Raw genomic sequence first — 12,133 nt, 5'->3', positions numbered from 1 at the left:
TCAAATATAAATTTTATTTTGCCCTACACATGTGCCCACTGTCTAGGTAAGTTGCCATGAGTCAGGAAATGTAGGGGGGAAGGAGGGGAGCCCCAAAAAAAATTTTGATCTTTTTCAGCCTATCACCCATAATGTAGAAAACACGCCAGCGTTTATGGGGACTTAGAAAAAATTTTGACATTTTTTGAAACAATCCCTATCTACTCTATTGCGCTTCGCCTGGTCTGAGGTGGCGAAGGAAGTCTAGCGTAAAAGGTAGCGTTCACTACACTGCGCAAGTTAGTGAATTTGCGTAGTTACGTCGCTAGCGAAAATTCGCCTGGCGTAAGGGTGCGAAGTAACACTAGCGAAACTACGCCAGTGTTCGTTAGTGAATTTGCGCAGTAACGAAAATGCCAAACGCTAGCGAATTAACGCTAGCGTTCGGCGCTTCGGCGCTTAGTGAATTTGCCCCTATGAGAGAGCAAAAGAAATAAGGGGAAAGAATAAGAGAAAACAACACAAATTATAGAAAAGAAGTTGTTGATAGTATAGGGAGACCCCCAGGGAGAACAAAGTGTAGAAATAACGTGGGAACTGTCTCTTGAGAAGGAAATAGAAAGTAACAAAAAGGCACTAAGTATGAAAGAAGACTTGACATAGAACTCAAGAGTGAATACATGGGCTAAAAAAAAAAAACATGGTAGAAGAACAGGAGAGAAGATGGCAGAAGATTAGTTGGTTGGTGAGCACCATGTGAGGGTATAGCAGAGCAATCCCAAAGTGATACACTGGACTATCACCAAAATGAACATCTGCGCTCATTATCAAGCTTACTTCCATGTGTAATTCATGTTATTTGCATCAAGATAAACTGAGTTTCCTTTACTATACTTCTAAACAAATAGAAGGCAGTTAACTAGCCTTAGTAGACAAGAATAGTATTGCATCTAGTGATCAGAAATGGATGATCCTATTGCACTTTCCCCTCTTTCAAGAATCTGCCAAGACAAGAAATATATGTAAAAAAATATGTAGAAAAGCAATGTTTTTGCACAATGAACTTGGACCTATTAAGGAAAGTAATGGAATGGTAACTCTGTTCTGCCTACATTTCCCGTATGAATTTTGCTGTTTATTCTGTATCTGGTCGTATCAGGTATCCATTGAAGATGATGTAGACATCAGTGTCATCATTATATATGGCATTCTCTCTTTCCCGTTTAAACATTCGCACCCACACCTCGTCTTGGTCTTGCAAGTCTAACATGATGCTTTGGCTCTGCATAAGGCTACGGTCACTGGGCTGAGCATACAAGATGGCCACCTCCTGGCTGTTCTTCATAATGTGCAAATAGGTCTCCTTGAGGTTCCATGTGTGTACGTTCAGGTTAAAGAAGTAAATCCCAGGAACGTAGCAGAAAAAAATCCCTGAGAACATGTTAAAGTGCTCAAACAAGTTCACAAACACTGTGTCAAATACTACAGGCTGGTAATATTCAGTGCTGTGAAGGGATTTCCGACGAGCCACGGAAAATGCAGCATATTGGTTCTTGCAGGAATTTCCTGATGGACCTCTTTGACCCTTTTGGCCTTTTTCTCCTGAAGGTCCTTGTGGTCCAGGATCACCATCTTTTCCTGAAACCCCTGTGTGTCCTTCTCCACCATTTTCACCTTTTTCACCTGATGCAAAATAACATATTTACAATACTTATGTTTACATATTAATTCTTACTACCAAGTATTACTACTAACTACTTAAGAGGAGTTGGTGTTGCCAGAAACAATGCACAACCTTCAACTTAGGGATGCACCAAATACATATTTTTGGATTTGTCCAACTACAAAATTCTGCAAAGGAACTTTGTCTAACTACCGCCCTGAATCTGTACCCTAATTTGCATAGCCAATGTAAATAAAATTGCATCTTCTTAGAAAATACTCCGAGACTAGGTGCATCCCTACCCCATTTTGTAGCCCTGTGCATTAATATGGTCAAACAACTCCCCGGTGACTTCTAATATCCTTATAATTTACAGTAGGGGGTATATTATTTTTTATAATACTGTACATGAATGATACTCAGAGTTCCCTGTATAACTCAGCCTGCAGCCTTGTGCCTTTATATGGTCACAGAACAACCCCTCAGTGACTTCTAATATCCTTATCATTTACAGTAGGGGGTACATTATCCCTTATAATACATGAGTGATACTCAGAGTTCCCTGAATAACTCAGCCTGCAGTCTTGTGCCTTTATATGGTCACAGAACCCCTCAGTGACTTCTAATATCCTTATCATTTACAGTAGGGGGTACATCATCCCTTATAATACATGAGTGATACTCAGAGTTCCCTGTATAACTCAGCCTGCAGCCTTGTGCCTTTATATGGTCACAGAACAACCCCTCAGTGACTTCTAATATCCTTATCATTTACAGTAGGTGGTACATTATCCCTTATAATACATGAGTGATACTCAGAGTTCCCTGTATAACTCAGCCTGTAGCCTTGTGCCTTTATATGGTCACAGACCCCCTCAGTGACTTCTAATATCCTTATCATTTACAGTAGGGGGTACATTATCCCTTATAATACATGAGTGATACTCAGAGTTCCCTATATAACTCAGCCTGCCACCTTGTGCCTTTATATGGTCACAGAACCCCTCAGTGACTTCTAATTAGGGATGTAGCGAACGTCGGAAAAAAAGTTTGCGAAAATATTCAGTTTTTTTTGGTCGCAGCCACTGAAGCACAGAGGCCAGAAAAAATATGCCATATAAATGCTGAAAATATTCATTTTTTTGTCACAGCCACTGAAGCACAGAGGCCAGAAAAAATATGCCATATAAATGCTGAAAATATTCTGTTGTTTTTTGGTCGCAGCCACTGAAGCACAGAGGCCAGAAAAAATATGCCATATAAATGCTGAAAATATTCAGTTTTTTTTGGTCGCAGCCACTGAAGCACAGAGGCCAGAAAAAATATGCCATATAAATGCTGAAAATATTCATTTTTTTGTCACAGCCACTGAAGCACAGAGGCCAGAAAAAATATGCCATATAAATGCTGAAAATATTCTGTTTTTTTTGGTCGCAGCCACTGAAGCACAGAGGCCAGAAAAAATATGCCATATAAATGCTGAAAATATTCATTTATTTTTGTCGCAGCCACTGAAGCACAGAGGCCGAAACAATATGCCATATAAATGCTGAAAATATTCATTTTTTTGTCGCAGCCACTGAAGCACAGAGGCCAGAAAAAATATGCCATATTAATGCTGAAAATATTCTGGTTTTTTTGGTCGCAGCCACTGAAGCACAGAGGCCAGAAAAAATATGCCATATAAATGCTGAAAATATTCATTTTTTTGTCACAGCCACTGAAGCACAGAGGCCAGAAAAAATATGCCATATAAATGCTGAAAATATTCTGTTTTTTTTGGTCGCAGCCACTGAAGCACAGAGGCCAGAAAAAATATGCCATATAAATGCTGAAAATATTCTGTTTTTTTTGGTCGCAGCCACTGAAGCACAGAGGCCAGAAAAACTCAGGATTTACCTGGATTCAAATTAAACCAGTAGGGTTAGCACCCTAGTTTGTAACGGTGGTGGAGGGAGGAGGACGCTAAAGGACAGCTGTATGTGGAATCATGAGGCGTGCAGAGAAGGACAGCTGCATGGGGAGTCAGAATCAGAAACTCAGAACAAGTCTTCCGGCGTGCAGTAACCCTCCGAGATCCACCCTCATTCATTTTAATAAAGGTCAGGTAATCCACACTTTTGTGACCTAGGCGAGTTCTCTTCTCAGTTACAATCCCTCCTGCTGCACTGAAGGTCCTTTCTGAGAGGACACTTGAGGCGGGGCAAGAAAAGAGGTTCATGGCAAATTGTGACAGCTCTGGCCACAGATCAAGCCTGCGCACCCAGTAGTCCAGGGGTTCATCGCTCCTCAGAGTGTCGATATCTGCAGTTAATGCCAGGTAGTCTGCTACCTGCCGGTCGAGGCGTTCTTTGAGGGTGGATCCCGAAGGGTTCTGCCGCTGCCTTGGACTGAAAAACATTTGCATGTCTGACGTTACAGAGTGGCCAAAGTGCTTTGTCCTTGCAGGTGTGCTCGTGGCAGGATTACTGGCACCTCTGCCCCTGGAATGTTGATGAGTTCCTGAAGTGACATCACCCTTAAAAGCATTGTACAACATGTTTTGCAGGCTGGTTTGTAAATGCCGCATCCTTTCAGACTTGTGGTATGTTGGTAACATTTCTGCCACTTTATGCTTGTACCGAGGGTCTAGTAGCGTTGCGACCCAGTACAGGTCCTTCTCCTTAAGCCTCTTGATACGGGGGTCCTTCAACAGGCATGACAGCATGAAAGACCCCATTCTCACAAGGTTGGATGCAGAGGTATCCATCTCCGCTTCCTCGTTATCAAGGACTGCATCATCCACGGTCTTCTCCCCCAGCCACGTACAAGACCAGGGGTCCCCAAAAGGTCACCACTAGCCCCCTGGGAAGCCTGCTCCTGTTGGTCCTCCTCCTCCACAAAGCCACCTTCCTCCTCTGACTCCACTTCTGACACCTCTCCCTGCGTTGCAGCAGGTGCCTGGGTTCGTTCTGGTGATTCCGACCAGAAATCGTGCGCTTCCTGCTCCTCGTCACGCTGGTCTACAGCCTCATCTGTCACTCGTCGCACGGCACGCTCCAGGAATAAAGCGAAGGGTATTAGGTCGCTGATGGTGCCTTCGGTGCGACTGACCATATTTGTAACCTCTTCAAAAGGGCGCATGAGCCTGCAGGCATCGCGCATAAGCACCCAGTAACGGGGGAAAAAAATCCCCAGCTCTGCAGATCCAGTCCTACCACCCAGTTCAAACAGGTATTCGTTGACGGCTCTTTGTTGTTGCAGCAGACGTTCCAACATGAGGAGCGTTGAATTCCAGCGAGTCTGGCTGTCGCAAATCAAACGCCTGACTGGCATGTTGTACCGCTGCTGAATGTCAGCAAGGCGTGCCATGGCTGTATAGGAACGTCTGAAATGGGCCGACACCTTCCTGGACTGCCTGAGAACGTCCTGGAATCCTGGGTACTTCGAGACAAAACGTTGGACTATTAAATTCAGAACATGTGCCATGCAGGGCACATGTGTTAAATTGCCCAGTCTCAGTGCTGCCAACAGATTGCTTCCATTGTCACACACCACTTTTCCGATCTTCAGTTGGTGTGGGGTCAGCCACCGATCGGCCTGTGACTGCAGAGATGACAGGAGTACAGATCCGGTATGGTTTTTGCTTTCCAGGCACGTCATCCCCAAGACAGCATGACAACGGCGTACCTGGCACGGTCGAATAGCCTAGGGGGAGCTGGGGGTGCACAGGTGTGGAGGAGGAGGACCCAGCAGCAGAGGACGAAGAAGAGGAAGAAGACGAGGTAGAGAGCGAAGGAGGAGTAGAGGTGGTGGCAGAACCGCGTGCAATCCGTGGCGGTGACACCAACTCCACTGTCGTTGTTGAGCCACACATTTCCTGCTTCCCAGCCATGACCAAGTTCACCCAGTGGGCAGTGTAGGTGACATACCTGCCCTGACCATGCTTGGAGGACCATGGGTCAGTAGTCATATGGACCTTTGGCCCAACACTAAGTGACAGAGATGCGGTGACTTGGCTCTGCACATGGTGGTACAGGTGTGGTATTCCCTTTTTTGAAAAAAAATTGCGGCTGGGTACCTTCCACTGCGGTGTCCCAATTGCTACAAATTTGCGGAAGGCCTCAGAGTCCACCAGCTGGTATGGTATGGTATGGCGGGCTAAGAGTGCGGACAAGCCAGCTGTCAGACGCCGGGCAAGGGGGTGACTCGCAGACATTGGCTTCTTACGCTCAAACATGGCCCTCACAGAAACTTGGCTGGGGGCAGATGACTGGGAATGGGAACTGGTGGTAAGGTGGAAGGCGGAGTGGAGGGTGGTTCAGACGGGTCAAGGACAGCAGAGGTAGAGCAGTAAGATGCTGGACCAGAAGGAGGGTGGCTTTTAGTTTGCCTGTTGCCTTTGAGGTGTTGCTCCCAAAGTGCTTTGTGCTTGCCGTTCATGTGCCTTCGCATAGAAGTTGTACCTATGTGGCTGTTGGGCTTCCCAAGACTCAGTTTCTGACTGCACTCATTGCAAATTACAACGCTTTTGTCAGAGGCACACACATTAAAAAAATCCCACACTGCTGACCTTTTTGAGGCTGGCAATCTGGCGGTAAAAGTAGAAGTCGCAGCGTTGGCGGCAATGGCGGGTGCGTTGGCCGGCTGACCACAGGTGCCGATACATGTTGTTGCCCTACTGTTCCCTGCGAGCTGTCCTCCCTGCTTCTTCTAAGTCTAATTCTCCTCCTGCCTCTCTGACTCTCCGTCTCTCCATCTGAACTATCCTCCTCTTGCTCTCTTCTACTGGGCACCCATAAAACATCAATCTCCTCATCCTCATTCTCCTCAGATGCATCAATTTCTTCTAACAGCTCACAGAAGGAAGCAGCAGCGGGGACCTCCTCGTCATCACTCATTATGTCCATCTCTGTTGTGTTCTCTGCCAGAATTAAATCTGGTGTAACGTCCTCATCTCCTTCATCTTCTTCTGCCAATAATGGTTGCGCATCACTCAGTTCAAGAAACTCATGTGAAAATAACTCCTCTGACTCCAGTGAAGAAGGGGCGCCGGTGGTGGAGGAAGTGTTACGTGGGGTGCCCATAGCAGTGGAGGATGAGGATGTTGTGGTAAAGTTAGAAACGGTAGAGGATGGGGTGTGCTGTGTAAGCCAGTCAACTACCTCTTCAGCATTTTGGGAGTTCAGGGTCATTGCCTTTTTAAAAACTGGGCAATTTCCTAGGGCCACAGGACAGCATAGCAGCACGGCCCCTAGTGCCTCTGCGTGGCGGCCTGCCTTTGCCTGGCATTATTTTTAAAACAAAAACAACAACAACTCAGGTGGTGTTTCTGGAGACGGTATTATTATTGATATTTAGACAGAATGTGAACAAGCTCACACAGCTAGATGGCAGTGGTTTGAAAATGAAGAACACACTGGGCAAATAATGCCTACAAGGTCAACGTATACACTACAGCAGTGGTGGATACGGAATATATTATTGCTGCTTGAAAAACGTCACTCAGGTGGTGTTTCTGGAGACGGTATTATTATTGATATTTAGACAGAATGTGAAAAAGCTCACACAGCTAAGTGGCAGTGGTTTGAAAATGAAGAACACACTGGGCAAATAATGCCTACAAGGTCAACGTATACACTACAGCAGTGGTGGATACGGAATATATTATTGCTGCTTGAAAAACGTCACTCAGGTGGTGTTTCTGGAGACGGTATTATTATTGATATTTAGACAGAATGTGAACAAGCTCACACAGCTAAGTGGCAGTGGTTTGAAAATGAAGAACACACTGGGCAAATAATGCCTACAAGGTCAACGTATACACTACAGCAGTGGTGGATACGGAATATATTATTGCTGCCTGAAAAACGTCACTCAGGTGGTGTTTCTGGAGACGGTATTATTATTGATATTTAGACAGAATGTGAAAAAGCTCACACAGCTAGATGGCAGTGGTTTGAAAATGAAGAACACACTGGGCAAATAATGCCTACAAGGTCAACGTATACACTACAGCAGTGGTGGATACGGAATATATTATTGCTGCTTGAAAAACGTCACTCAGGTGGTGTTTCTGGAGACGGTATTATTATTGATATTTAGACAGAATGTGAAAAAGCTCACACAGCTAGATGGCAGTGGTTTGAAAATGAAGAACACACTGGGCAAATAATGCCTACAAGGTCAACGTATACACTACAGCAGTGGTGGATACGGAATATATTATTGCTGCTTGAAAAACGTCACTCAGGTGGTGTTTCTGGAGACGGTATTATTATTGATATTTAGACAGAATGTGAAAAAGCTCACACAGCTAAGTGGCAGTGGTTTGAAAATGAAGAACACACTGGGCAAATAATGCCTTCAAGGTCAACGTATACACTACAGCAGTGGTGGATACGGAATATATTATTGCTGCTTGAAAAACGTCACTCAGGTGGTGTTTCTGGAGACGGTATTATTATTGATATTTAGACAGAATGTGAACAAGCTCACACAGCTAAGTGGCAGTGGTTTGAAAATGAAGAACACACACTGGGCAAATAATGCCTACAAGGTCAACGTATACACTACAGCAGTGGTGGATACGGAATATATTATTGCTGCTTGAAAAACGTCACTCAGGTGGTGTTTCTGGAGACGGTATTATTATTGATATTTAGACAGAATGTGAAAAAGCTCACACAGCTAGATGGCCACTGGGCAAATAATGCCTGCAAGTGCACTACTATTGGTGCACTACTATGAAGAACAGCAAACAGCACTGGACACCTTAAAGAACAGTAAGATAAGTAAAAAAAAAAAAAAATTATATGTATATTAAAAAAAAAAATATTCTCGGGTTGGTGCTGCTGAACTACTAGGAGCAGCACAGTAGCACACCAGTCCCACTCCCCAACACTGCTAGACTAATAGCACTTGGCTGTTAAAGTAGCAAAGTAAAACAACAAAAAAGAAAATAAAAGCAGTCCTTACAAGGACTATTGGGTTATTACAGCAGTCAGCAGATGAGATCAGAAGCAGTGCCCACAGCAGCTACATACAGAGCACTGCAGTAGAAGGTAGATTACTAGTCAGCAAAGCTACCCTAAAATGTCCCTCAAATCCCTGCAGACTTCTGTCCCTCCAATACAGAGCAGTGTCAAGTAGATTACTAGCCAGCAAACTTACTATCAACTGTCCCTCAAATCAGTGAAATCACTAGCAGCTCTCTCCCTACACTAGCTCTTCCAAGCACACACAGGCAGAAAAACGCTGCAGGGCTTCAGTTTATATATGGAAGGGGAGTGGTCCAGGGGGTGTGGGGGTGGTCCAGGAGGGAGAGCTTCCTGATTGGCTGCCATGTATCTGCTGGTCTGGGGTGAGAGGTCAAAAAAAAGCGCCAGGTAAGGCGAACCCAAAATGGCGAACGTCGCGCGACGTTCGCGAACATTCGGCGAGCGCGAACAGCCGATGTTCGCGCGAACAAGTTCGCCGGCGAACAGTCCGCGACATCCCTACTTCTAATATCCTTATCATTTACAGTAGGGGGTACATCATCCCTTATAATACATGAGTGATACTCAGAGTTCCCTGTATAACTCAGCCTGCAGGCTTGTGTCTTTATATGGTCACAGAACCCCTCAGTGACTTCTAATATCCTTATCATTTACAGTAGGGGGTACATCATCCCTTATAATACATGAGTGATACTCAGAGTTCCCTGTATAACTCAGCCTGCAGCCTTGTGCCTTTATATGGTCACAGAACCCCTCAGTGACTTCTAATATCCTTATCATTTACAGTAGGGGGTACATTATCCCTTATAATACATGAGTGATACTCAGAGTTCCCTGTATAACTCAGCCTGCAGCCTTGTGCCTTTATATGGTCACAGAACAACCCCTCAGTGACTTCTAATATCCTTATCATTTACAGTAGGGGGTACATTATCCCTTATAATACATGAGTGATACTCAGAGTTCCCTGTATAACTCAGCCTGCAGCCTTGTGCCTTTATATGGTCACAGGACAACCCCTCAGTGACTTCTAATATCCTTATCATTTACAGTAGGGGGTACATTATCCCTTATAATACATGAGTGATACTCAGAGTTCCCTGTATAACTCAGCCTGCAGCCTTGTGCCTTTATATGGTCACATAACTCCTCAGTGACTTCTAATATCCTTATCATTTACAGTAGGGGGTACATTATCCCTTATAATACATGAGTGATACTCAGAGTTCCCTGTATAACTCAGCCTGCAGCCTTGTGTCTTTATTTGGTCACAGAACCCATCAGTGACTTCTAATATCCTTATCATTTACAGTAGGGGGTACATTATCCCTTATAATACATGAGTGATACTCAGAGTTCCCTGTATAACTCAGCCTTCAGTCTTGTGCCTTTAAATGGTCACATAACTCCTCAGTGACTTCTAATATCCTGTGCCTTGTGCCTTTATATGGTCATGTAACACCATCCATTACCTGACTGGCCAAATTGGATAATGATCTTCTCATTTGATGACCTTCGCTATGGTAATCTTTAGTTACTGCTAAAGCTAATAAAGTACTATCTTTTATACAAAATGGGATGAAAGCATAATTGTGCCTGTTTATATATCTCTGGTAAGGCCTTACCATGAGTAGGTGTCAGCCCATAATAAGGATTTTAATAGACTTAGAAAGAGAGGCAGGAGGCCTCGGGAAGTAGGACACTGAGTGTCACGGTCGGCACCCTAAATCCAGAACCAATGCTAAGCACCCTGTTCTCGGCTCTTGCTTCTGCCTTTAACAGCCACCTTTCACCTCGGGAGGAGCCCTCGACTAATCGGATGCCGCCAGGTCTTATTAAGAGAGGTGCCAAGTGAAGGGTTCTGGAAGAGCAAAGGGGCAAAACGGTAAAGCAAAGTCTTTTGGGCAGAAGATCACAGTATAAAGCATAGGTAGAAAGCGTAGTCAGATCAGGCCGGATCGGGGCAGGCAGAGTGCAAACGGAGTCAAACAGGCAGGTGTCAAACCAGAAGATCAATCAGGAGGGTTACAGAGTCAGTAGAAGAGTCGGTTACCAGGCAGGGTCAGGATTTTGGAAGTCAAAATCGTCACAAAACAGGCAAGGGTCACACCAGGTATCAGAATCAGACAGGAATAAACTCGGAACCTATAACGGGCAGTGAGAAAATGTATACTGGCACTTTAAATACTTTAAACTTTTGCGCCAATGCGCACTGGCGTCAGCACACCAGCGCACATGTGCCAATAAATATAGGAGAGGCGCGGCGCGCCCTAGTTAACGGCGCATACAGGGGAGGCGGGCGTCCCCTCCGCACCACTGGACTACCAGAGAGGTAAGTTGTTACACTGAGGTAGGAGAACACTTCAAGATACATTGGATAGACGATAGAGAATACTCTGTAGGAGTGCAGAGAGGACAGTAACTTGGTTAGTTCCTCAGGTAATAATCTGACTGAAAACTTTATCCCCATTATGATTTTATGTTCAATATAAACCAAATGTAAGAGTTTAGGATGTGTATTTTCACTTTTAATACAGGTACTGGACCTGTTATCCAGAATGCTCAGGGGACCTGTGGTTTTCCAGATAACGGATTTTTCCGTAAGCTGCATCTTCATTCACAAGTCTACTAGAAAATCATGTAAACACTAAATAAACCCAATATTTGGATTATTTGGACAAAATGGAGTCTATGGGAAATATCCTTTATGTAATTTTGAGCTTCCTTGATAACAGGTTTCCAGATAATGGATCCCATACCTGTACTAGACATTCAGAACCCTGCCTCACCTTTCAAGATGGTCATATCTATCTGCGGTTGGAATTTTGGTGCTGGGTAGAGGATATATTGCTTCACCCTGCTCTTCGTAGGGTTGGGAACAGGTTTCTCTGAATCTCCACAGCATCTCACACACAAAGGGCTTCCTAACTCCTGGAAGGTCCTTTGGGCTAAGACTTCAACAGAAACAAGGGAGGACAAGAAGATGAGTGCGGGGAAATCCATCACTGATCTCCTGGGCTTAACTAAAAGCAAGAGAACATAAATATTAAAATAAAAATCACATTTCTAATCAGCTTTTCCCTTTTTAGAGCAACATGATACTGATAGACAAATATACAAAGTTAAGGCAGCAGGATTTGTGTTCTGATCATTTTGGGTTTTTATTCTTGAGTTTGATTTTCGTACAACTCCAGGTGTACAGTAGTGATGTGCGGGTCAGGGTTTTCCTGACCCGCGTCCGACCCTAACCCGCCCTGCTCCAACCCACGCCCGCCCGCAGCCACGCTTCCGAGGTCCTTTTATAGACCCGTTCCAATGACGTCACAATGACGTCACAAAAGGGGCGGGCAGACGCGAGACTATAAAACCGGAACCCGGAAGCTGGCATTTGAATGTGGGGGGTGGGGAGAGCAGGAGAAGAGCTCAACCCGCACTCGCCCGCCACCCGTGAGGAGCAGTGCGAGGTCGACCCGAACCCGCCCGACCCGGCGGCATAGCTAACGAGTCTCTG

The 12,133-nt window shown here is 44.9% G+C and overlaps 1 protein-coding gene across 1 annotated transcript; it reads right to left on the bottom strand.

Moving 5' to 3' along the window:
• Positions 1 to 427: 427 nt before the first annotated feature.
• On the bottom strand, positions 428 to 11,887 carry c1qtnf1.S (C1q and TNF related 1 S homeolog). The gene is made up of 2 exons (XM_018239296.2): positions 11,412 to 11,887; positions 428 to 1,662 (listed from the first exon to the last, which is right to left on the bottom strand). Exons 1-2 carry the CDS (start codon positions 11,623 to 11,625, stop codon positions 1,115 to 1,117), a joined length of 762 nt encoding a protein of 253 aa, XP_018094785.1. The 5' UTR covers positions 11,626 to 11,887; the 3' UTR covers positions 428 to 1,114.
• Positions 11,888 to 12,133: the final 246 nt, after the last annotated feature.

The sequence above is a fragment of the Xenopus laevis genome, chromosome 9_10S, assembly GCF_017654675.1.
Source record: "Xenopus laevis strain J_2021 chromosome 9_10S, Xenopus_laevis_v10.1, whole genome shotgun sequence".
Taxonomy (NCBI): Eukaryota; Metazoa; Chordata; class Amphibia; order Anura; family Pipidae; genus Xenopus; species Xenopus laevis.
The sequence above is the reverse complement of the archived record's forward strand: the minus strand, read 5'-3'. Positions and strand labels throughout refer to the sequence as shown.

Bases quoted from the DNA above. Each gene is read 5' to 3' on its own strand.
- c1qtnf1.S (XM_018239296.2), bottom strand. From the start codon at position 11,625: ATGGATTTCCCCGCACTCATCTTCTTGTCCTCCCTTGTTTCTGTTGAA. The intron at 1,663-11,411 runs GTGAGGCAGGGT...ATTTTGCATCAG, and splicing joins AGATATGACCATCTTGAAAG to GTGAAAAAGGTGAAAATGGT.